The sequence below is a fragment of the Euleptes europaea genome, chromosome 7, assembly GCF_029931775.1.
Source record: "Euleptes europaea isolate rEulEur1 chromosome 7, rEulEur1.hap1, whole genome shotgun sequence".
NCBI lineage: Eukaryota > Metazoa > Chordata > Lepidosauria > Squamata > Sphaerodactylidae > Euleptes > Euleptes europaea.
The window spans coordinates 85896453-85922872 of record NC_079318.1 but is presented as its reverse complement, the minus strand read 5'-3'; the positions used below and the strand labels follow the sequence as shown (position 1 = coordinate 85922872).

The 26420-nt window shown below is 49.5% G+C and overlaps 1 protein-coding gene across 1 annotated transcript in view; it reads left to right on the top strand.

Moving 5' to 3' along the window:
• The window catches only part of PC (pyruvate carboxylase), a 327688-nt gene that overhangs the window by 172011 nt on the left and 129257 nt on the right, over window positions 1-26420 (top strand). The window contains exon 9 of the mRNA XM_056852467.1: window positions 17761-17943. Coding sequence (XP_056708445.1) covers window positions 17761-17943 — 183 coding nt within the window. The remainder of the gene's footprint in view (window positions 1-17760; window positions 17944-26420) is intronic.

Genomic DNA, 26420 nt, shown 5'->3' with positions numbered 1-26420 from the left:
CCCCCCCCCTGCAAACAAAGTCTGCCTTGGAAACGTTGGGATGTGACGTCTCCCCATGGGTCAGGAATCACCCGGTGCTTGCACAGGGGACCTTTACCTTTACCTAATAAGGGTGTGCCCTTGGCACAGCCTCAACAGTAGCACCAAGTTGGGTCTGAAAAGATTGCACAGTGTAACAATAGTTATTAAAATAGTGTTGGGTTACGTAAAGTATTATTTTCACAATGGAACAATTAAGCGTGTTTTCCAAGACAGTGGATGGGGGCGGGGGGAGTCAGATGGTTGGTGTGCTCAGAGGCTTAGCCAGGGCACCAGGCCAGGTGGAAATACCCCACCACAGCACCCGTGCTTCTCCTTACAGTCGTTTGTAGTTTTCCCTGTTGATGGTTCCAGAAGGAGGGGGTGGGCAGAATTTGGAGCCTTCACCCGATATATAGCAGTGACCCACAGCTCTGCATCCTGAGGTTCCTGTAGGGGGTGCAGAGATTGTAGGGGCGCACAGAGCCTAGCGACAGGACTGTTCCTTTCTAGACCTGGCAGAGGGGAACCATGGGGCTCCGGCCTGCAGTCCCCCACTCCAGGCAAGGGGGCCAGGCTCCTTCCCTTGAGCTCCCTTTAAGACCTGGGAATGGAGCCACCTTCTAATGGATGACGTTCCATAAAAGCTCCTCCAGCTCTTGCAATGCCAAACGAGTTTGAGCGCTGGAAGGTCTCCGCATCTCCAGAGTCATTATTAATTTAGCAGACAAGCAGGGTCGGCCGTGCTTTTCCTTGCTTTTCGCATTACAAAACGTACCGTGTAACCTTCTTCCTGAGCGGCTTGGCTTTGCTTGGATTATGGGGCGGCGGGGGTGGAGAGAGAAGGAAGGAAGCCAGTGCAAGGAGGGACCCTCCAAGACAGAGAGGGGACACTGTGGAAGATTTCTGATCCATCACATGCAAGCAGGGGGAAAGGGGTCTGTGTGCGATAGCCGGACAACCTCCAAACAAGGAGGTGGCCCGTTGCGGGGGGTGGGTTGAGAAGGCATGGGGGTGATCTTGGTTTTGCTGAGCGGGAGGGGGCTTTTGGAGGGCAACTTGCATAGTATGTGAGCACCGTCAAGTCGCAACTGACTCGTGGCAACCCCAGCCAAGGGGCCTTCAAGGCAAGTGAGAAGCAGAGAGCATTGGGCATTGCCTTCCTCTGCAGAGCTTTCATTGGTGGCCTGCCTTCACCGGCGTGTTCTCTGCGCAGTCCCACATGGGTACCATGAGAAACACACTTCTTACAGAGAGCCATCTCATCAGCCATGAACAAAAACCCGAAGAAAAGCAAGAGCTCACCAAACACGTTCTATCTCTCGCGGCGGCAAAGAAAGAACTGGAGGGATGGCTGCTCGCTCTGCCCCCGTGACATGACCGTTAAGACGGGACGAGCCGTTGACAGGGGAGGGGAGTGAGCGGCGGGTAATTTTCTAGAGCTTTCCAGCATGAAATTCTCCGCTGCTGGCCTGCGCATTCGCAGTACCCATGTGTGCCTGCACAGAAGACCACTAGATGAACAACAGTTACAGGTAAGCGACACTGCTTTCCCCAAGGTTCAGCCCTGGTTAGTTTCCGAGATCTGACAAGATCACGCTATACCAGACCATTCCACATCCGGTTATATACCCCGCTCAACATTCTGTGTGAAGGGAAACCAGTTTCTGTGCTTGATTCTGCAACCTGCATGTGTTAGGAAAACCACAGGAGAAAACTGCAGATGCGTATCTGTGTTGGACAGTTGAGTGTTCTGCTATTCATAAGAAGAAGACGACGAGTTGGTTTTTATAGGCCGACTTTCTCTGCCACTTAAGGCAGAATCAAACCGGCTTACCATCACCTTCCCCTCCCCACAACAGACACCCTGTGAGGTAGGTGGGGCTGAGTGTGTGTGTCTAGCCCAAGGTCGCTCAGCTGGCTTCATGTGTAGGAGTGGGGGAAACAAATCCAGTTCCCCAGATTAGCCTCCGCTGCTCATGTGGAGGAGTGGGGAATCAAGAGATAAGCTATGGAAGTCCCACTTTCTGTCCAGTAAAGTAGCTTTCAGCCCTGACCTGGGTGGCCCAGGCTAGCCTGATCTCGTCAGCTCTCAGAAGCTCAGCAGGGTCGCCCCTGGATAGTAATTGGATGGGAAACTACCAAGGAACACCAGGATCTCTATGAAGAAGAAGGCAATGGCAAAACACCTCTGTTAGTTTCTTGTCTTGAAAACCCTATGAGGTCACCATAAGTCGGCTGTGACTTGATGGCACTTTACACACACAGAGAGAGAAAGAGAGAGAGAGGCTTTCAAGGCAAGTGAGAAGCAGAGGTGGGGCTGCCATTGCCATCCACTGCAGAGCCTTCCTTGGTGGTCTCCCATCCAAGTACCGACCCTGCTTAGCTTCTGAGAGCTGACAAGATCAGGCTATACCAGTGGTGGTGAACCTATGGCACGTGTGCCAGAGGGGGCACTCAGAGCCCTCTCTGTGGGCACGCGCGCCATCGCCCCAGCACAGAGTTCGCCTGAGTTCATTACTAGAAAGCCAGAGGGAAGCGGGGCCGGGCTGCTCCCCTCCCTCTCTCCATGCGCGCCTGAGGGCATTTCTCACATCACCCGCCCCTCTGCCCAGCAGCCCAAGGGGAGCGCTTCCTCCCTCCCCTGTCACATGCGGCAGGGTGGCTCACATGCGGTGTGAGGGTGCTGCGCAGACGACAGCCTGTTGAGTCTGTGGCGAAGGTGATTCCTGTGGTGGAGTTGGAGAGGAGCTAGGTTGGAGGGGAGCATAGCTCACAGCGTGGCATAGCTGGAGGGGAGCAGAGCGCTCGGGCCACAGCGTGGGCTTTGCAGCGCCTCCCACCTTTCATTGAAATCCCCTACTAAAAGAGGAACACCCACTTACCCAGCATGTAATTAACCTGTGAAACTCTGTTATTGTGTTTTTCTTTTAAGACAAAAGATGTTAATGTATGAATTGTTTTTTCTAAACTAAAACCTCAGTATTCCGGTTAAATTGCTGTGTTGGCACTTTGCAATAAATAAGTGGGTTTGGGGTTGTAGTTTGGGCACTCGCTCTCTAAAAGGTTCGCCATCACTGGGCTATACCAACTCTGCCTTCCCTCCCACAATATGCAGAGATGGGCGATATACGAAATATCCAGAGGGTGCAGATTTCACCCTGTCTCATCACCCAGTTGTGAGAGAGATTCTTCCCCCTCCCTGTTCCATTCTATGACCTTTTATCACATGACCATAATGAGCATTTTTAGGCAACTTACACAATCCACAAAAAAAGAGCAAGACAAATATGTATGCACAACTCCAGATGCTGGCACATGGACAGCTGTCAGGTTCTCCCTGCAGCCGCTGCTCTTCCGCCTTCAGGCTGTGGTGGTGGCAGGGGTACCCCCCCAAAACACCCTGTTTGTATGGGAGCCACTATTAAAAACAGGACTGGATGGCTCCTTGGTCTGATCCAACAGGACGGTTCTGTTGTCCAGATTCTTCGCTGCCCTCTGCGGGTATAGTAGATGCAGAATTTTTTCCTTCAGAGAGTATCGGTTACCTTTTAACCACAAGTTTCTAGTCCTTAGCCTTGCAGCTGGCACAGACAATGCCCACAGAACCCTCAGGAGTGATTGGCGGAGCTAATTAAGACTTGCCGCATTCAGGAGGCAAAACTCCCTTTTCTTGAGTGCTAATTTGTCCCTCTTATGGTTGGTAGAAACATTTGCATAATTCTTAATTAGCGTGGTTTATCAAGGCTGCAGCCTTTGATGTTTTTGGGTAGCAAATTTTTTATGACTTCGGCACTATAGAGAGAGAAAGAGGTGGACTGTGTTGTGTAACCATTACAGGGCCAGACCAGTACTGGAGGGACCCAGGTTTAAATCCACATTCAGTTGTGCAACTCCCGGGTGGGTGACTTAGGGCTACTTCCTTCCTCTCCCTCTCAGCCTAGCCAACTTTACAGGGTTGTTGTGAAACTAAAATGGACAAGGGGACAATCTGTAAGCCACCACCCTGAGCTCTTTGGGGGAAAGGCAGAATAAGGTCTATTATGGCTTTTATCAGCTATCCCACCTTTTTTTTTTTAAGCCACAGATGTATATGCAGGCAGATGCTTGGCCGTATTTGGGTCCAGTATTAGATCATTTCAGACGCCTCTCCCAGTCTGATGCGGACACGATTCTGTCAGCTGCGAAGCCAACCACTTGTCTCCTTGATCCGTGCTCATCCTGGTTGGTCAAGGTCAGAGTGATGCGGGGGGCGGGGAGGTGTACGAGCTTCCTGGAAGACATTATAAGGGCACTTTCACATATGCCAAATAATGCACTTTCAATCCACTTTTTATGCACTTAATCGTTAATCGGTTAATCACACAGTAAAATCCAGCTTCAAAGTGGATTGAAAGTGCATTATTCGGCATGTGTGAAAGTGCCCTAAATCTGTCCCTGACTTCGGGGGTCTTCCTGGGAACGCTGAAGGAGGCAGTGGCGAAACCGCTCTTGAAAAAGCCATCATTGGATCCCCTTGATCCAGCCAGCTACCACCCAGTATTGAACCTCTCGTTCCTGGGTTGAGAACAGCTACAGGGATTCCCGGAGGAAATGCCGTGCTGGATCCATTTCAATCTGGCTTCCAACCTGGCCATGAGACTGAGACCGTGCTGGTCGCTCTCACAGATGATCTCCAGAGACAACTGGAGCATGGCGGCACTGCTTGTGTTCCTTGATCTCACGGTAGCGTTTCACGTGTTTGACTATAAGTGGATGACCAACCGCCTTTTTCATAACAGAATTGTGTCCCAGCGTGGTGTATGGTTAAGAGCGAGCGTTTGGAGCAGTGGACTCTGATCTGGAGAACCGGGTTTGATTCCCCTCTCCTCCACATGAGCGGTGGAGGCTAATCTGGAGAACCGGGTTTGATTCCCCTCTCCTCCACATGAGCGGTGGAGGCTAATCTGGTGAACCGTGTTGGTTTCCCCACTCCTACACTTGAAGCGAGCTGGGTGACCTTGGGCTAGTCACAGCTCTCTTAGAGCTCTCTCAGCCCCACCTACCTCACAAGGCATCTGTTGTGGGGAGGGGAATGGAAGGTGATTGTAAGCCGGTTTGATTCCTCCTTAAGTGGTAGAGAAAGTTGGCATATAAAAACCTACTACTACTACTACTACTACTACTTCTTCTTCTTCCTCCTCCTCCACCTCCACCTCCACCTCCACCTCCCTTGCTCCCTCTCTTGCAGTGTCACAATGGGGGTAGAGGTGGGGAGAGGAGAGGCATGAAAAGAGCCATCAGGAAGAAAGGCAGGGAGCCAGGCAGATGCCGGGTGCTTCTGGAAGCTCCCTTGGAAGAGGAGATCTGCATAGACAGGGGCTGCTTGGAGTTGTGCTGGAATAAACCCGGGAATCTCTCCTGAGCAGCAAGCAGCCTGCAGGGCTACACGTGGGCTCTTGCTCTGATTCAGCAGGACTGTGCAGATGGAGGGCCCCCCCCATGAACACCCCAGCGGGTTGTAAACAAGATGACAAATAAAAACAGAAGGCTGGGTTTTGGCAGGAGGGGCCTTGGGTTCGTATCCTCCCATCCCCATCAAGCTCAAGCTTGGACCAGTGTTCCCCACCCCCCGTCTAATTTACCTCATGGGGCATCGCGGGGATGAAATGGGGAGGGGGGGCTCTGAGGAGGAAGGGCGAGGTTTAAAAGACGTGATTGACGCGATAGCAAAACGTTGCACTGCAAAAGGCTGGATCGGTGCAAATCATTTGAACGGCACCGTTGGCACCGTTTCGATTACCTCCCGTGATTTATTCTGCAATTTTTACTGTTTTGCATAATTCATTCTGGTTTTGCGAGCCTAAGTGGATCGCGGAGCTCAGCGGGGCATTGGAGCGTGCCTCTCCCCCCCCCCCCCCCAGCTAGAAAATTTATTGTGCCACCCTTCCGGCATCTAAGAGTTCAACAGATGTTGCCCACAGCGTTTCAAGCTTATTTTTTTGCAATCGCAACAGCCAGAAGCTTGTGTTGTTGTTGTCTTTTCTTGAAAAAATACGGAGGTTCCTAGGGAGCTTAATCAACAGCCCTGCTCATGGCCTGCTTCTTTAACTGTGGTTTTCCTGAGCCGCTCTTGGGACCCTTGAAGGGGAGTTTCCCAGAATGGCCACCTGAGTCCATCTACATCAGTGGTTCCCAACCTTTTTTTGACCAGGGACCAATAGGACTTTTTTGTTCGGAGCAGGGATCCCAAGGATCAAAATAAAAATTCTGAGAATTTGAAAATAAACTTTAATCATAACTGTTAGTTAAACAATAAACTTAGAATAATATTTGAATATATATTTTTATAATAGAGAACTTTTAATTGAAAATATTAATTTATTATGGGTTTATAACTTTGTTTCGCGGACTTAATTTAGTTCTCGTGGACCCCTGGGGGTCCACGGACCCCTGGTTGGGAACCAGTGGTCTACATGCATGACATACGGAGAGCCAATGTGGTTAGAGTGTTAGAGTGTTGGACTAAGATCTGGGAGAGCCAGGTTCGAATCCCTACTCTTGCATGGAAGTTTGCTGGGTGACCTTAGGCCAGGCACAGAGCCAGTATGTTGTAGTGGTTTACAGCTGGAGAACCGGGTTTGATTCCCCACTCCTCCACAAAAGCGGTGGATGCTAATCTGGTGAACTGGGTTGGTTTCTCCATTCCTCCACATAAAGCCAGCTGGGTGATCTTGGGCTAGTCAAACTCTCACTCCCTCAGCCTCACTCACCTCACAAGGTGTCTGTTGTGGGGAGAGAAAGGGAAGGAGAGTGTAAACCAGTTTGGTTCTCCTTAAAAGGTAGAGAAAATTGGCATACAAAAACCAACTCTTCTTCTGCTACTACTACTACTTCTTCTTCACACCTGCTCAGGCTAATCTTCCTCACAGATTTGTTGTGAGGATAAAATGGAGGAGGGGAGAAAGATGTAAGCCTTTTTGAGTCTCCATTGGGAGAAAAGGCAGGATATAAATTAAGTAACTAAGTAAATATGTGTCACTCCTGAATCGATCATCTCCCCAATAGACATTAGGAAGAATTTTCTAACAGAATGGTTCCTCAGTGGAACAGGCTTCCTCGGGAGGTGGTGAGCGCTCCTTCCCTGGAAGTTTTTAAGAAGAGGTAAGATGGGCATCTGTCAGCAGTGCTGATACTATGACCTTAAGCAGATGATGAGAGAGGGAGGACATCTTGGACATCTTCTGGGCATGGAGTAGGGGTCACTGGGGGTGTGGGGGGGGGAATGTAGTTGTGAACTTCATTGTGCAGGGGGTTGGACTAGATGACCCTGGTGGTCCCTTCCAACTCTATGATTCGATGATTCAATAGCATCAAGTACTGCCTTCTGCAGGCCAGACCGTGGGTCTGTTTAGCCCGGGACTGGCTCCTCTGACTGGCGCTGGCTCTCCCAGTCCTGACATCCGAGATCCTTTAAACGTAGATGCTCCAGAATTGTTCCTTCTTCTCCAAACCATCCTCAGTTTATAATGTTTTCTTTTGCTTTTTTTGTCTGTATGGGCAGAAACCATGTTGCTTCCATACTTGGCAGTATGAAACTACACAGTTTGCCATTTGATTGTACAGGTTAAGGTGTCAGACTAGGACCTGGGAGACCCCAGTTCGAATCGCCACACTGCCATGGAAGCTCGCCTGGTGACCTCATGCCAGTCACACACTCGTTCAACCTAACCTCCCTCGCTGGGAGGATAAAGTGGAGGAGAGGAGAACGGTATAAGCTGCTTTGGGTTCCTTTTGGGGACAAAGGTGGCTTATAATTGAAGTAAATAAATGAATATAGCTTTCTGGCTGAGAACCACGCGCTCTGGGCTCCCTCCCGATCACGTATTCCTGCAGTGTGGCTCAGTGGCAGAGCATCTGCTTGGCGTGCAGAAGTTCCCAGGTTCCATCGCCGGCATCTCCAGTTGAAGGGACTAAGCAGGTAGGTGATGTGAAAGACCCCTGCCTGAGACCCTGGAGAGCTGCTGCCGGTCTGACTTTGATGGACCAAGGTCTGATTCAGTATAAGGCAGCTTCATGTGTTCATGTATTCAGTCTGATGGGAACCTGCCAGCATGTCTGCTATCTGGGTCTTTTGTTGTTCAGTGGCCCACCTGAGTTTTGGGGTGAGGGGGGCCTTCCGCAGCCTGCCAGATGTCTCTCTCTCTTTCCTTCCTTGTTATCCCATGGCACCCGATCCTGGGTCAAGCCGAATTTGGCTCTTTTTCCGCGCTGGGAAGGTGAGCAATTTGCTGCCAATTGCCTTTTCTCCCCACCCCAGCTTTTTGTAATCTGCCCGCTCTGTGTTTTAATGCTGAGCCGAGAGTGCCGGGGGGAAATTGACTTGGCTTTTTATTGTCGCCCCAACGATGAAAAACGGGACTGTGACTTGACAGGCCGGCAGGCGCCGTTCATCGACCCAGCCGCTCCGCTGCGTGCGGATTGCGGGGAGCCGAACAAATCAGCATGCAGGAGACATTTGCTCTTTTAATTTCCATGGGAGACAACATCTGCCCCCCTCACCCGCCAGCATGTAAAGCAATTGGAAGGCCCGCCCCCCTCCCAACTTCATGGCGCGTAGCTGTTTTTTAAAGTATTTTTGGCAACCGAGCAGTTGAAATACTGCATCCCTCCCACCCTGGCCCTAAATTTTGCACCACGAAAACTCAATTTCTGCACTCAGATTAAATCCTGGGTATGATAAGGCATACATTTGCTTATTTCCTACAAAATTGCTCAATTGGCCTGTCGTGTTTAGAATCTGGGTTGGAGCCAAGTTCCTGGGAGCAGAGGGTGGGGGGGAGGAGGTCAGGGATGGAACACCTACTTTATTTATTTGTTTTGGTGTTTATGTGACAGTAGTCCCTTTGTGAATGAAGGAAGGGGGTGAAGGTGCCTTTCCTTACTGGGAAACTCCCTTTGACTAAGGGTTCCTTGGAAAGAACCTGGTAATTCCTACCACCGCTCAGGGTAGCCCCCTGAGAACATCTAGACTGACCTACCAAGAAGGTACCTTCTAGCAGAGTAGTAGACCAATACAGAAAAAACAGTGTGTAAATGTTGGAGAATACCTTATAGAAATTTTTGCACCTCTGAAGTCCCAGGTTCAGTCTCTGGCATCTCCAGTATCAGAACTTGTAAAGAACCCCTATACTATGATCCTAGAGAGTGGCAACTACGTTGAGCAATGGTTCACAAACAGGAATTGGATTTCCAGGTAACAGGACAGCTAACCTGGAATCTCAGGTGGCAGAATGGTGATGGGCAAAATCAACCTCCCTCTCACACTAATGGAATAAGCCTCTGCTACTACAAGAATGGGGAAAGGGGGGATTTCCATTTGATTTCCCTTCTTCCTGCAACCCTCTATGCCACATGGCATTTTGTTCAGAAGGATTCCCTTGGTCCTTCACAGAGGATTTTCAGCAATGCAGGTAGAATTGGAGGAAGAACGGTTTCATGTAAACTTTGCCTATTGGCACATGATAGGAACTCCAACCTACTATTTTATGCCCAACCTTTCTTCCATCTTGCAACTCAAGGTGGCATGCATGGGGTTCCCAGGAAGTCTCCCATCCAGGAACGAAACAAACCCAGTCCTGATTAGCTTCAACAAGATTTCTGTACCTTGTGCATCAGACCCTACCCTATACTACTTCACACCGGCTCTCAGTATTTCTGGTGTCACGTCTGCACTGGGCTAGAGAATGGCTTTACCTGCTACTACAAATAGCAAAAGGGAGGGGCTGTGGCTCAGTGGTAGGGCATCTGCTTGGCATGCCGAAGGTCCCAGGTTCAACCCCCGGCATCTCCAGTTAAAGGGACTAGGCCTATAGGTGATGTGAAAGACCCGTGCCTGAGACCCCGAAGAGCTGCTGCCAGTCTGAGTAGTCAATACTGACTTTGATGGACCGAGGGTCTGACTCAGAACCAGGCAGCTTCATGTGTTCATGTGTTCAAAAAGAAAGGTGGCATGGTGTAGCCCGATCCTGGGAGCTAAGCAGAGTCGGCACTTGGAAGAGACCGCGAAGGAAGACTCTGCCGAGGAAGGCACTGGCAAGCCACCTCTGCTTCTCCCTTGACTTGAAAGCCCCTTGCTGGTGTAGCCATAAGTTGGTTGCAACTTAACAGCACTTACATATGTACAGCAGAAGCCAGATAGGCTTTGAATCCCCAGATTTCCCCCATACATGAAACCCATCCAAGAGGAGGGTAGCTTGTAGCCAGCTCCTTAGGTATGAACTTCCCTAGAATGGCTTTGTCTGAAGCATTTTCCCGCTCCCAGCCAGCATGGTGTAGTAGTAAAGAGCCGCAGACTCTGATGTGGAGAACCGAGTTTGATTCCCCACTCCTCCACATGAAGCCTGCTTGGTGACCTATGGCTAGTTACAATTCTCTCCAAACTCTCTCATCTCCACCTACCTCACAAGGTGCCTGTTGTGGGGAGAGGAAGGGAAGGCGATTGTAAGCCACTTTGAGACTCCTTAAAGGTAGAGAAAAGTGGGGTATAAAAACCAACTCTTCTTCTTCCCTCAACACCTGCCAAAACCTCTGTCATTAGAACACTGAAAAACTCCCCATCTTCTGTCATCATATAGGAGAGGCATTTTTAATCCTAATCTGCCACAGAGCCCCATTAGAGAGCATTTGTAAGCAAAACCTCAGGACTTGCCCCAGTTTGTGTGACTGATTTATTGGCTTCATTAGTAGGAGAGGAACGTGGAGGTTGATGGCGTGATTTATTCTGGCTGCCAGTGATGCCATTCACCAGCCTCTCGGTTTCTTCTGATTACGAATTCCTCCTTCGGTTTAAATAAGCAAGGCAGAGAGATCCACAAACGTGTTTCTTTCTCTGCATGGCCTCCAGAGAGCCATAATTCTTGCGTTGCTTCTCATGCGCGTCTTGGGCTGAATCTCAATCAGAAGGTGGAGGTGGCTCGAAATTCAGTTCCCTGAACCTGTCAAGGACTTTGGAAGGGAAGGAGTGTGTGGAGCCGATTCCACTTCATCAGCCGTTAGACTATTATTCGTGTTTCACATGTAAGGCCAATTAGGTACATGATTTACTCTCATTAACGCTCGCGGTGTGCTATCTGCTGTGTAGGTGAGCCAATCTGATGTAGGACAGTGGATTTTGAACGGGCTTAGCCTCAAGGAAAGGCTTATGGTTGACACAAAGACCTTCCAGGACTTCCTTGCCATATCTAATCCTGGCAGCCATCAGTCAGTGCTGCAGAGAGGTAGATAATAGATTCAGTACCTTAGACAGCTCCATAACTGACACATTGCTCCAGTAAAGGTCAGTGGTAGAAACTGCCCTCAAGTCACAGCCCTGCTTATGGCGACCCTGTAGGGTTTTCAAGGCAAGAAACGTTCGGAGGTGGTTTGCCATTGCCGGCCTCTGTGTGGGCTGAGAGAGTTTCTGAGAGAACTGTGACTGGCCCAAAGGTCAGAGCCAGGGCTAAGCTAGACAAGAGGTTGGGAAATCTGTGAATGGACTTTTCAGGTTTTGGATCAGGAGGGGTTTTCCTGGCACCTCTTGGAGATGGTCGTCACCCCAATGGAGCAAATTACAGTTTGAAGGATGTTGTTTGACGTCAGGACAACATCACAGTGGAAGAGGAGTAAAAAACAACAAGAATCCTCTTCCCAATGCCAAAACCCACAGCAAATTGCCACCTGCCCCCAGCGGATGCTTTTTATCAATTAAAAACACTCAGAAGATCCGCTCACAGATCTTCAAGTATCTTGCCTTGTTTGTCCCCCCCCCCCCCGACTAAGTTCTTGTATGCAGGATCGTGCCTTCACCTCCCCAAGATAAGGAGTGTCTCCTTGAAGGGTTCTTGCTGTATGCGCACCTTTCACACTTGCAGTACTCAGTAACGTCTTGGTGGATCCATCAGCATCTCTGAACAACAGGGCTGGGGGGCTTTGGTGTGTAGGGCCAGATGGTCTGTTTGTCAGTGGTAGGGGGTGGCTGGGGAATTCTGGTCCTTTTTCTCTTTCCCTAAACTGATTTTCTCTTTCCCTAGACTGATAGATCAAATCAAGCCTGAACTGACCCTAGAAGCTAAAATGTCTAAACTGAGGCTATCATATTTTGGTCACGTCATGAGATGACAAGAGTCAGTGGAAAAGACAGTCATGCTAGGAAAAGTTGAGGGCAGCAGGAAAAGAGGAAGACCCAACAAGAGATGGATTGACTCAATAAAGGAAGCCACAGCCTTCAATTTGCAAGATCTGAGCAAGGCTGTCAAAGATAGGACATTTTGGAGGACTTTCATTCATAGGGTCGCCATGAGTCGGAAGCGACTTGACGGCACTTAACACACACAGAGAGACTGATTCACTGGTACACCTGAGCTATGTTGGTCCTTTATGGCTGCCTGCTTCTTCTGCCTTAATCTGCATTCCGGCCCAGACATGAGATCTCCCGGTATTTGGAGACTAACAGTGCAATGCTAAGGAGAGTTACTCCAGTCTAAGCCCATTGAAATGAATAGGCTTAGACTGGAGTAACTCTCCTTAGGAATGCACTGTATGTCTTTCTCACTGTGTGGATCCACACCACTGCCAGGAGAACACCAGGGTTACCTGGAAGCTTATTAGAGGTTGCTCAATGAGAAGATCAGTAAAGGCGGTAAAGCTTCCCTGAAAGATGCCCAGGCAGGCTTTGGAGAAAGGCCCTCAGCCCTGGAATTCATCTCAATAATTCAGCCATTGGGACTGCTCACTGTCTGTGAGATGGAACCTGGCTGCAGATTCATAGCTGGCTGAAAGGGGGCCTGGGGGATGAGCCATCAGGCCATCAAGTACAGAGTGCTTCAGTGCTTACAGATGCAAAGTGCCTGGATCTATAGTTTCGTCACCATGGGCAGATCCCAGATGATATCTTGCTCAGGGCCCTGTATCATCAGGCACTATTTATTGGAACTCCTGAACCTTTAACAACTGTGCAGTTGCTGTAGTGGTTAAGAGTGGTGGTTTGGAGCAGTGGACTCTGATCTGGAGAACCAGGTTTGATTCCCCACTCCTCCACATGAGCGGCAGAGGCTAATCTGGTGAACTGGATTTGTTTCCCCGCTCCTATACGTGAAGCCAGCTGGGTAACCTTGGGCTAGTCACACTGTCTCAGCCCCACCTACCTCACAGGGTGTCTGTTGTGGGGGGAGGAAGGGAAGGTGATTGTAAGCCGGTTTGAGTCTCCCTTTAGTGGTAGAGAAAGTCAGCATATAAAAACCAACTCTTCTTCTTCTTCACACGTGCATACACACACACACTTTCTACATTTACCCGGCTTTCTGCCTCCAGCCCGATCCTGGATCAACCATCTGTCCCACAGGAGAACATGTAGGGATTCTCTCATGCAGTCACAAGCCACTTCTTCATGCATTGAAATCTCTATAGATTATGACACTGAGGATATCTGGGCTTTAGAGGGATTTGTTATCATTCCTGCCACATGAACAGTCATTATTTATAACTGTTGTTTACTCCAGTAATTGTGTCTCGCCGTTCCTCCAAGGAACCCAAAGCAGTGGGGATTACCCCATTTGATCCTCACAGTAGTACTTTGAGGTATGTTAGACATTGTGGCCAAGTGAGAATTTAAACCCTGGTCCACTCCGAGGTTATATCCACTCAGGTTGTAGGATTTGTGTTCAGTAGACTTTCTTAGTTTTCTAACCCACTTTTAGCTCCCGTTTACAATGTGGGATCCTCTTTTTAAATATGTAACCGTTTTTTGTGTGTGCCGTCAAGTCACAGCCGACTTATGGCGACCCTGTAGGGTTTTCAAGGCAAGAAACATGCAGAGGTGGTTTGCCGTTGCCTACCTCTGCGTCACAACCCTGGTATTCCTTCCAACCCTGGTTTCCCATCCAAATGCTTGCTGGGGCCGACCCTGCTTAGCTTCTGAGATCTGGCAAGATCAGGCTAGCCTGGGGCTATCCAGGACAGGCATCTGTTTTTTTTTCTGTTTGCAGGGTGCCCACATGCAAAGGAGGAGAGCCAGCATGGTATAGTGGTTAAGAGTGGTGGTTTGGAGCGGTGGACTCTAATCTGGTGAACCGGATTTGTTTCCCCACTCCTCCACATGAAGCCTGCTGGGTGACCTTGGGCTAGTCACAGCTCTCCTAAAGCTCTCTCAGCCCCACCTACCTCACAGGGTGTCTGTTGTGGGGAGGGGAAGGGAAGGGGATTGTAAACCGGTTTGAGTCTCCCTTAAGTGGTAGAGAAAGTCGGCATATAAAAACCAACTCCTCCTCCTCCTCCTCCTCCTCCTCTTCTTCTTCTTCTTCTTTGCTTTCCTTGAGGACTAGCGGCCTGTTTTTAAAACAAAGCAAAAAATAGGGACTCTTAAAACGTCCAGAATCAGTGTATAGCACGAGCGCAGGCCAGCGCTAAGCCAGTGTCTTGGTTTGTGCGCAAGGAGCCATCTCTGTGAGAGGCCGCTGCGAGGACCTGATCATTAGAAGCCCAGTGATTTGACACAGTCTGGCAAGCGGCCTGGTTGCAGTGCGTGCCTCCAAAGGGGCCCTGTCACTTCGGTTTATCAAAGTGCAGCAGGACTGCGGTGAAGGGGCGAGATCTCCTCCTCCTGAAGTGTGTGTGTGTGTAAGTCTACAACTGAGTTGTGCTCCCCTCTCCCGCCTGCTGCAACTGGCGCTGTGTCCGGCCATTGTTCTCCTCCAGGGCCCCTTCCAGAAACAACTTGGCGGCTTGTACTCCCAGGAGGGGGCAGCATTAGAGAGAACAGAAATTAAACAGGCGAGAAATACAAAATTGAAACTGACCGCGCGGTCTGGCTGCCCTGGGTTGAGCGCAAAGGGGAGGCGGATGAGACAGAGCCAACAAATGGCAACAGAGGAGGAAATAAACAGGACTCCTGATTTCTGCCCCAATAGCTGCATGTATCACTTCAAGCGACACTTTACTTTTTCTTGTATTAAAAGGGGGAAAAAAGATTTGGGGATTAAAAGGCTGATGCGGTCCTGGGGTGCATCAACAGAGGCATAACTTCCAAATCGCAAGATGTCATAGCCCCACTGTATGCTGCATTGGTCAGGCCGCACCTGGAGTGTTCTGGAGGCCTCACTTCAACAAGGATGTGGACAGAACCGAGCGGGTGCAGAGGAGAGCGACGAGGATGATCAGGGGCCTGGAGACCAAGCCCTGCGAGGAAAGGCTGAGGGAGTTGGGTGTGTTCAGTCTGGAGAAGAGCAGGATCGTTCTCTTGAAGTATTTGAAGGGCTGTCATCAGAGGGCAGGGAGCTGTTCCTGTTGGCAGCAGAGGATAGGACTCACAATAATGGGTTTATTGTGAGCGGAAAGGTACCATATTATGGGGGGGGGGGTTACAGTAAGAGCTGTTCAGCAGTGGAATCGGCTACCTAGGGAGGTGGTGAGCTCTCCCCTCTGGTGGTCTTTAAGCAGAAGCTGGACAAACACTTATCAGGGATGCTCTAGGCTGATTGAGCGGGGGGTTGGACTAGATAGCCTTTATGGCCCCTTCCAACTCTATGATTCTATGCTTCAGCCTTCTGTTCTGTGAATGTTGGGCACTTCCCATGCTATGGAGGGTCTTTGGCATAGGGCCTGTAAAAGAGAGAGAAGGATTGGTCATGGAAATTGAGGCTGACCAGTGGTTCAACCGTGGATGTGGAGCGATCTGATATGACTGGTCAGATCTCGGAAGCTAAGTAGGGTCAGTGCTTAGAAGATGGCCACCAAAGAAGACTCTGCAGAGGAAGGCAATGGCAACCTCACTTCTGCTTCTCACTTGCCCTATGAGGAGCAGTTAAAACACTTAGGGGTGTTTAGTTTGGAAAGAAGCTAGGTAAGGGGAGACATGATAGAGGTCTATAAAATTATGCATGCTTTGGAGAGTGTGGACAGGGAGAAGCTTTTCTCCCTCTCTCATAATACCAGAACGCGGGGTCATCAGCTGAAGCTGGAGGGTGAGAGATTCAAAACAGATCAAAGGAAGTATTTCTTCACACAGCCCATAGTTAAATTGTGGCACTCCCTGCCCCAGGATGGGGTGATGGCTGCCCACTTGGAAGGCTTTAAGAGGGGAGTGGATATGTTCATGGAAGAGAGAGATATTCATGGCTAGCAGCTAAAATGGATACTAGTCATGAAGCATACCTATTCTCTCCAGGATCAGAGGAGCATGCCGAATATATTATGTGCTGTGGAACACAGGCAGGATAATGTTGCTGCAGTCGTCTTGTTTGTGGGCTTCCTGGAGGCACCTGGTTGGCCACTGTGTGAACAGACTGCTGGACTTGATGGGCCTTGGTCTGATCCAACATGGCCTTTCTTATATGCTTATGTTGCCTGGAAAACCCCTTATGTTAATATCTATATTAATGGAAAACAATAAAAAACTTTTAAAAAAAAAACCTTATGGGGGTTGTCATGTCATTTGCGACTTGATGGCACATACATACATACACAGCGGATTCTGAGACAGAGGTTATTTTAAAAATAATGTTTGTACCCCATTTTTCTCAATTTTAAGGAGTCTCAAAGCAGCTTACAATCACCTTCCCTTCCCCTCCCCACAACAGTCACTCTGTAAGATAGGTGGGGCTGAGAGAGCTCTAGCCCATGGTCACCCAGCAGGTTTCATATGGAGGAGCAGGGAATTGAACCTGGTTCTCCAGATTAGAGTCCACCACTCACAACTGGGCTGTGGCTCAGTGGCAGAGCATCTGCTTGGCACGTGGAAGGTCTCATGCTGGTGCTGCTTAAGATGCTAGAGGTTTAAGACCAAACCCATGAAGCTTCCATAAGGTCCGAGTCAGACCTTTGGCCCACCTAATTCAACAAGGAGCATGCCTATTATATTAGGTGCTGTGGAACACAGGCAGGACAATGCTGCTGCAGTCGTCTTGTTTGTGGGCTTCCTAGAGGCACCTGGATGGCCACTGTGTGAACAGTCTTGATGGGCCTTGATAGGCCTTGGTCTGATCCAGCGTGGCTTTTCTTACGTTCTTATGGTCCCCTCTGACAGGCAGCAGCTCAACTAGATCTCAAACAGAGGAAGATCTTTCCATCCACTTCATTCCTGAGATCCTTGAACCGGAAATACCAGGGACTGAATCTCCTGCATTCAAAACACGTGTCTTACTACTGAGTCACAGCCTCTCCCCTGGAATCACATGAACACATGAAGCTGCCTCATACTGAATCAGACCCTTCGTCCATCAAAGTCTGTATTGTCTACTCAGACTGGCAGCAGCTCTCCAGGGTCTCAGATAGAGGTCTTTAACATCACCTACCTACCTTGTCTCTTTAACTGGAGAAGCCTGGGATTGAACCTGGGACCTTCTGCATGCCAAGCAGATGCTCTACCACTGAGCAACAGCTCCTCCCCAAAGCAGTGATGGCATAAGAGGACAGGTGCTCTTATGAACACATGAAGCTGCCTCATACTGAATCAGACCCTTGGTCCATCAAAGTCAGTATTGTCTACTCAGACCAGCGGTAGCTCTCCAGGGTCTCAGGCAGATGTCTTTCACATCACCTTACTTGCCTAGTCCCTTTAACTGGAGAAGCCTGGGATTGAACCTGGGACCTTCTTCATGCCAAGCAGATGCTTACCACTGAGCCACAACCCCTCCTTGGGCCCCTCCAAGCGCACGGTCCATCCACTGAACTGTTTGTTGCATTCTGGGAATATCTTTCACCTCTCGGCCTTCTTCTCTTTCCTTCCAGGTGTTTCGGAGCGGCGAGGGCATGGGGATCCGCCTGGACAGTGCCTCAGCCTTCCAAGGAGCCGTCATCTCCCCGCACTACGACTCACTGCTGGTGAAAGTCATCGCTCATGGCAAAGACCACCCCACGGCAGCTTCCAAGATGAGCCGGGCCTTGGCAGAGTTCCGGATCCGTGGCGTCAAGGTAGGAAGCATCTCCCGGGATCCCATGCTTCTGTTGTTTTGGATTTGCATTTTCCATTGGGAGATGGCGTGCTTTGGTATTCCTTTTTGTTTGAGACGACAGGCTGGTTTGTGTTTTCTTTCCTAATGTATTTGATTGTTTGTTTATTCATTCATTTATTTGAATTTTTAGCCCACCTGACCCCCAGAGGCTCCGAGCAGGTTATAATTTATTTATTTTAATATTTTAATGGGATGTATACCCTGCCAGCAAGGCTCACAAGGGGGCAGCTGAACAGCATTAGCACAATAATGATGAGCATTAAACCCAGAACAACGCACGTGAAAACCTCTCACTGTAGAAGTCTGCAAAACACCATGGTGGGCAGTGCAAATTCCCAGTAAAGAGCTCAATAAAATGGGGAAAGAAAGTTGCAATTCCTTACGGGAACAAGAGATGCCTTCACCGGCTTCCTAACTCTTTTGATTTAATTTTCCCCCGTTGGTTCTGGTCCAATCTTCTGGGGCAACAGAAAACAACTCGGCACCATCCTCTATATGACAGCCCTTCAAGTACTTGAAGATGGTTATCGTATCACCTCCTGGTGCTTGGCTTGTATTTCCTGTCCTCGGCTCATATGCTCTGCTGTCTTATTGGTTCTTGTAGGTTATCTGGGCTGTGTGACCGTGGTCTTGGTATTTTGTTTCCTGACGTTTCACCAGCAGCTGTGGCAGGCATCTTCAGAGGAGTAACACTGAAGATGCCTGCCACAGCTGCTGGTGAAACGTCAGGAAACAAAATACCAAGACCATGGTCACACAGCCCGAATAACCTACAAGAACCAATGAACTCTGACCGTGAAAGCCTTTGACAATATTCTGCTGTCTTAGTTTATATTTTGATTGTTTATTTAGCAAGCGTGGTGTAGTGGTTAAGAGCGGTGGTTTGGAGCGGTGGAGTCCGATCTGGACAACCGGGTTTGATTCCCCACTCCTCCACATGAGCAGCGGAGGCTAATCTGGTGAACTGGATTTGTTTCCCCATTCCTACACACTAAGCCAGCTGGGCGACCCTGGGGGTAGTCACAGCTCTCTCAGCCTCACCTACCTCACAGGGTGTCTGTTGTGGGGAGGCGAAGGGAAGGTGATTGTAAACCGGTTTGCCTTAAGTGGCAGAGAAAGTTGGCATATAAAAACCAACTCTTCTTCTTCAGCTCTTCTTATATCCTGCCTTTCCCCCAATGGGGACCCAAAGTGCCTTAGATCGTTCTCCTCTCCTCCATTTTATCCTCACAACAGCCCTGTGAGGAAGGTTAGGCAGAGAGTGTGTAACTGGCCCAAGGTCACCCAACGAGCTTCCATGGCAGAGTGGGGATTCGAACCTGGGTCTCCCGGATCCTAGTCTAACTGCTATGCCATGCTGGCTTTAGTCTTGACGCTGGTGAGGCCAGTCATCATTCTGGCTTCCCCTCTTCCTGACCATGATTTCATATGCTTGCAGCTCACTAGATCCCGCGCTGCAGCCTTGGGGATCAAAGTCCCAGCAGCGGAAAGGTTGAACTCTGTTGGTCTGCTCAGACTGGAAGTGGCTCTCCATGGTCTAAAGCAGAGGCCTTTCACATCACCTACTATGTGGTCCTTTTTAATAGGAAATGCTGGGCATTGAACCTGGGGCCTTCTGTGTGCAAAACGGATCCTCTGAGCAATGGCCCTTCCCCCACTGTCCTTCCTGTGCTATCTAAGCCCCCCTTCTCTGAGATGAGGGTTGCGGCCTCTGAGCACAGAGCTTTGTTACTCCTGGGTTGCTTCCTCCTCTAGGAAAAGCATTGATCAGCCTCGAAATATAGGGATGTTATCCAATTCCACAAGCTTGCCAGTTCGGTTTGAAGACCCCCCCTTCTGGTTTTGCTTCTCCCCTGCGGTAATCGAACCTACAGATCCTTATTCATTCGCCCAGATTCAGATTTATTAATACGGCAAAGCCATTAAAATATTCATATCAATTACAAGATAGAATTAAAAGATACAGTATCTAAAATTATGGGATATATTATTCTTACATAAATAAATTAGCTAAAATCCTCAGATTAATACAACATTTTCCATTTTGGGTTAGATTGCCAAGCCCCCGCTTTGTCTGACGAATCTTGTATATTGTAGCCCCTTTCCTGTATCTCTTGTGCTGAACCTTCACATTTTCACATTATTTGGGTGTCAAAAAAATCAACCGTTATCTATAAATAATGCACCTTGTACATATACATTGTGTAGAAAATGCGCCAAAGAAACAAAAAAAATCCTCACTGCCGTCAATGAAAACGGGCAGCCTGACTCTTGCTCTTCCACGGTGACAACCGGGGAAACAACAGAAATGATGAAGGGGGCTGTTTGTTCCCTCCCAAGGACGTCTCCGTTAGGCATAATGATGCTTCCTGAAGCAGGATTCCAGCTCCGAGTTGAAGTTGCAGGAGCTGGATCACAGTCCTGATCAAGGAACAAAATATCTGATGTGGTTGTTTCGAGGGGCCATGGCTGAGTGGTAGAGCCTCTGCTTGGCATGCAAAAAGTCCCAGGTTCAACCCCCGGCATCTCCAGTTAAAGGGACTAGGCAAGAAGGTGGTGTGTAAGACCTCTAGCTGAGATCCTGGAGAGCCGCTGCCGGTATGCGTAGACAATACTGTCTTTGGTGGACCAAGGGTCTGACTCAGTATAAGGCAGCTTCATGTGTTCATGTGTTCAACATCCCCAGTTTCCCCACAGTCCGGTTCCCATGTTGCTGCAGAAATCTGCCCTTTTGGTTGCAAAGCGGAAGGTCTGCCACCTCTGCCCCACCAAATATTCCGAAATGTCACCATCTCCAAATCCCGTCTTCTTTGCTCCACATCTCCTCTCACTTCCCCTCCAGCTCCTTTTTCTTGCATCTTCAGGTGTGCCCCTGAGACTGTGCAGAGTGCATTCTCCCAGTCTCCAACTCACCACCACACAGCTCACTCACTTGCTTCAGTAATAACATTCAATAATGAGACGAAGCTCTTTCAGTACTTGGAGCATGGCAGGTAGGCTGTCTGGTGGTAATCCTTACAACTGCCTTGTAAGGGAGGCTGCTATAGTTATGCGCATGTTATGCTATAGTTATGCGCTATAGTTATGCTGCTATAGTTATGCGCATGTTGCACATAGGAGGCTAGCAGATGGTGGCTTGACTGGTCATGGGAAGTGCCGCCAGGTCACAGCTGATTTATGGCGACCCTGTAGGGTTTTCAAGAAAAGAGGTGCTCAGAGGTGATTTGACATTGCCTGCCTCCACGTAGCACCCTGGTATGAAGAAGAAGAGGTGGTTTTTATATGCTGACTTTCTCCACATTTAAGGAAGAATCAAACTGGCTTACAATCCCCTTCCCTTCTCCCCCCCACAACAGACACCCTATGAGGTAGGTGGGACTGAGAGAGTGTGATTAGCCCAAGGTCATCCAGCTGGCTTCATGTGTAGGAGCAGGGAAACAAATCCGGTTCACCAGGTCAGAGTTGCCTTGCCGAAGGCCCCCTACTTTGAACTGGGGAGGGGGGCACCTCCTGGATCACATTTCGGCTGTGCTGCTCCAACTTGTTTAACTGGTAGGTCGCTGAGAGAGGCACATAGGTCATTTATGAATGGGAGTTTTATCTGAGGTTCATTGCTGGCTGGACCCACACTTTCCTGTTGGAAATCTCTGCACCAGCAGTCTCCAAGCTCAGATCACGTCCCCACCCCTTTAAATGCTGCTTTGTAATTGGCTTACTTGTAGTGCTTACTGTGAGAGAAAATCCCCCCTCCAAACCCAACTGCCACATAAAAAACATTTTAAGAACAACAACATAAAAAACAGAGCAATCTGAAAGGTGGGGGGAGAAATCCAAGCCTCTGTTTTAAAAAGATTTTCTTCTGCTCAGAAAGAGCTCGGACTAAACAGGAAGTAATTCAATCCCCACCTCTGGACATGCTGCTTTTTAACTGGCTGTGAGAGAAACCAAGCTTGCGTGTCCCGCGCTTTGCCTTCTGCATGGGGATTTCACCTGGGCTTCGCTCAGGGAAGATGGAAGAGTCTGATTAACAGAGGAATGGGAAGACTCTGACATTGCGAGGGCTGGCAGCAAGGTCATCTCTAAGGGGCGGAAAACTCATGCATAACTCCAAGGAACAACCGATTCAGACGGTGGGGGGGGAGGGGTGAACGTGAGTGAAAGTACCCATGCAGAAATGACCACAGAGGGACAAAAGCGACTTCTTCAGGGGGCACCCAGCGGAGGCAAGATTCGAATCGTGGCCTGCCAGAACCAAGCTCAGCGCTCTGTGGTTGAGCACTGCTTAGCTGAGTACTGCCTGGCACGCACCACACGATACATCACCTTCCAGACCAGTTTGGCACTGTGACACACTTGCCGAGACCTGATCCACCTGTGCCCGTCAGGAAGTTAGTTCTTGCAAGACCTGCCCCCGTGACCTGCTTTCTTCCATGGGGCTGGAGAAGCCAGATGGCCACCTCCTCCAAGCTGGTATCTGATGGCGTCAGCGGGGTTTGTTCTGTTACCGCACCATATGGTGCCGTGCCGGGGAGAACCGCCCGCTTGCCATATGCCTCATCTTTGCTGGGAGGAGCTGTTGCTGGCTGGCAAGGGGCCGCACTGTCAGGGCATCTGTTTCTCCGGGTTGCGCCTCGCGTCCCCTGAATCCTGTGGTATGTTTCCCTGCAGTCTGTGGGGGGAGAAGAGCCAAGAGGGTCCTAATCCTGGTTTGCTGCGGGCCAGCAGCTCAGGATTTCCAGGGCAGATGATAGAATCATAGAATAGAATAATAGAATCATAGTTGGGAGGGACCACCAGGGTCATCTAGTCCAGCCCCCTGCACAATGCAGGAAATTCACAGCTACCTCCCCCCCACACCCTCAGTGACTCCTACTCCATGCCCAGAAGATGGCCAAGATGCCTTCCCTCTCATCATCTACCTAAGGTCACAGAATCAGCATTGCTGACAGATGGCCAACTAACCTCTTCTTAAAAACCTCCAGGGAAGGCGCTTACCACCTCACCTCATTTTCACTGAGGAACTGCTCTGTCAGAAAGTTCTTCCTAATGTCTTCATTATGGGATGTTATGGGAAAGGAGATGAAAGAACTTTTGCTTGGTGTTTATCGTTCAGACCGGGGCTGTAGACTGTCTCCAGGAGGCGTCCCTCCATGGGCCACTTTCCCCTGCAAGAGTTGGGTGCGTGCAAACCTAGAATTTTCTCATGCTGCCCCTGATCTTCTTGCAAAATGAAATTGGTGGCATTTGGGGGCACTGGGCCCTTTACCTGTCGTGTGGGTCCCTGGGCAGAAAAAAAGGGGGGGAGGATCAGTGCTTGACCCTCAAACAGGAGCCAGAAAGTGACAAGGAGTCCCACCCTCTCCGTAATTTAAAAACAAAGGTAAAGAAAAAGCCAGGAGATATAATTAAGTGTATCCCTCGAGCTGACACTTTAATGGATGGCATCGCACAATATCAAATGCAACGTAGCAGAACTGAAAGCCAACTGAAAATCATAATCACACAAATCATAAAAGTTACAAGGGCGACATCTGCACGTTAATGAAATTTGCCAGGGAAATATGTCCGCTGTTAACAATGCTGTCTGCAAACGGCCCGATGCTCTGACCGCTTTGTGCGGCGTGACTCAGCGGGAGGCTGGGTCAGCTCACCCACTGCATGGCTACTTAATCCTCAGGCCCCGGCCACGCCGCCTTCTGGATTGGGGCCCCTGCTGAAATGCCTGATCCTCCCCGCTTCACTGTCTCCCCTTGCCATCTCTTCCCCAAAAAAACTGAAGAAGAGTTGGTTTTTATATGCTGACTTTCTCTACCACTTAAGGCAGAATCAAACCGGCTTACAATCACCTTCCCCTCCCCCTCCCCACAACAGACACCCTGTGAGGTAGGTGGGGCTGATAGAGCTCTAAGAGAACTGTGACTAGCCCAAGGTCACCCAGCTGGCTTCGTGTGGAGGAGTGGGGAAACAAATCCAGTTCACCAGATTAGCCTCCGCCACTCATGTGGAGGAGTGAGGAATCAAACCCGGTTCTCCAGATCAGAGTCCACCGCTCCAAACCACCGCTCTTAACCACTACACCACGCTGGCTCACGCTTTCGTGGGGAGGAGAGTGTTCTGCACCCATATAGTCCTTTGCTCCTTCTCAAGAACAGCAGAGTAGGGGGGAAATGTGACTTAAGGAAACAAGTGAGTTCTGGCAGTGAATTCTGGGCTGTTTGAAGATGGGCTTTCCCTCTGCTCTCTCAACACCTGTTCATCATTGGGTAACCCAAGTCTTTCACTGTCCTTTTTCTAAACCCTGAAGCCCCAAATGCTTTACTGTGTCTTTGCGGGGACACTCTTGATCATTTTCATGGCACTTTTTCTAGCCAAGCGGCTGAGCCATAAACCTTGAGCTCCCTGGTTCGAATCTGTCATCTTTTGCAAACTTACTAGGTGACTTTAAGCCAACTGTACAACGTGGGAGTAATAATTCTGGCCCACCTTACAAGGATGCTGTTAGGATTATAGGAAGACTAGCTCAGACACAAAAAAGGATCACCAGGATAACAAAGTAGAACATCCAGGTTCAGCAGCAGTATACCGCTGAATGCTAGTTGGTGAGCAAACAGCGGAGGGGGCATTATTGCCCTCTAGTGCTCGTGTATGGCCTTCCTTAAAGGCATCTGGCCAAATGGACCTTTTGGGTTCAATGCAGTAGAGCTTTTTGTATGTTCTTACATAAGAATACTGATAGAAACACTTCGAGACTAGAGACAGGTGGATAAAGCCTTTTATTCAGGAATCTGCCTCTAAACTGGATAATCTGAGGGTTCTTTTAGCAGGGGTGGATTTTAATATTACACTGGCATTCGCCAAATTTCTTTCCCATTCAATTAAGATTAAAAAATACTATTTTCCTTATGGGTTATTTAGATAGTTCCTTCCTCCCCCCCCCCCCCACTTTTTTTTATTTTGGTCTCAGTGTGACATAGTTCAGGGCCGAATTGGCCACATGAACAGTATCATTAAAGAACCTATTCCGGGACATTTGCTAGCTCAGAGTGATTATTCCTATTGAGCTGGATGATTCTGGGCACCAGGCGGGAACTCGGTTCCCATGACTACTGGGCCGACCTGGTATGGCATCTCCTTCCCTCATTCCAGCCCAGTCAGTACAATTTGTTTGAGAAGGTTTAAGCCCTGGGGTTCTTTCCCTGAATCCTTTCTTTTCCCTTCAGCTACTGCCGGGCCCTGGAGGGAAATCCATTTGAGATAAGCTTGGCTTTGCATCCTAATTTTTTTTTTAAATCTGTGAGGCAACTAAATTTGCCTAAGGCACGAAAGCATCACACGATTCCTTCCGCAACCCCCTGGCATCAACCCGCCCCCCCTCACTCCTTTCCCTTGACATGGCTGCTCTTTCCATCCGTCGGCCAGCTGACCGGCTGCGCTGTTGCGTCCCACCACACGGCTATTGTCTCTCCTCCGCTCGCAGACGCCCCGTCAGCTGCTCAGCTGCCAGCGAGCTGAGGGGAAAGGAGCCGATAAAGGCATTCTGGCAGAAAGTAGCCGGGCTCCTCGGTTCCTGCCAGAGAGCATTACAGGAAGCAGGGCGAGTTGACACCGCCGAGCCGAGTTCTTCCTGCGTCAGCTGAGGGACCTCCAGGCAGGAGAAGGCATTTGAGGTCCTTCCTCATTGCTGGGCGAGGAGAGAAGGGAACCGAGGGCCGTCGGGCTGCTTCTTTTCATGCGATGGTGGGCACTCCTTGGCTCGATTCAGAAGTAGGATTGTTATTTACGAGCTTTCTCGGAAAAATCGGGGATGGGGGAGAGGCTCGCTTAGCTGGGGGCGTTCCCTGCACCGTTCTGTACTCAGTTGTCGCTTTCATATTTTACGCATGCACCTTCAAAGCAGCGAGGTACTCCTCTGACTGCTGTTATGCAGGCGTGATCTTGTTTTACATTCCAAGCTGGAGACAAACATCTCGAGACAATGACGCTCGATTCATAATGCGTCTATGCATTCTGATCTGAACAAAGCATTAGTCGGTGCGGATGGCAAAAAGACTAGAGCATATTGATTCTATGATTCTGTATCGTCCCCTCCTTCTCATTGACATGGTCACTTTGTCTGGTCTAAACCAGTTTGGCCTTCGGACCGTGGAGAGTGTGTGGGGGTCACATAACTGAATGGTCCTCCTTACTAAAAAAAAATACATCCCTGCATATGCACAAACTAGTTAGTCACATAAGAACATAAGAAAGGCCAGGCTGGATCAGAACCAGTTCCATCAAGTCCAGCAGTCTGTTCACACAGTGGCCAACTAGGTGCCTCTAGGAAGCCCACAAACGAGATGAATGACTGCAGTAGCGTTATCCTGCCTGTGTTCCACAGCACCTAATATAATAGGAATGATCCTCTGATACTGGAAAGAATAGGTGTGCATCATGACT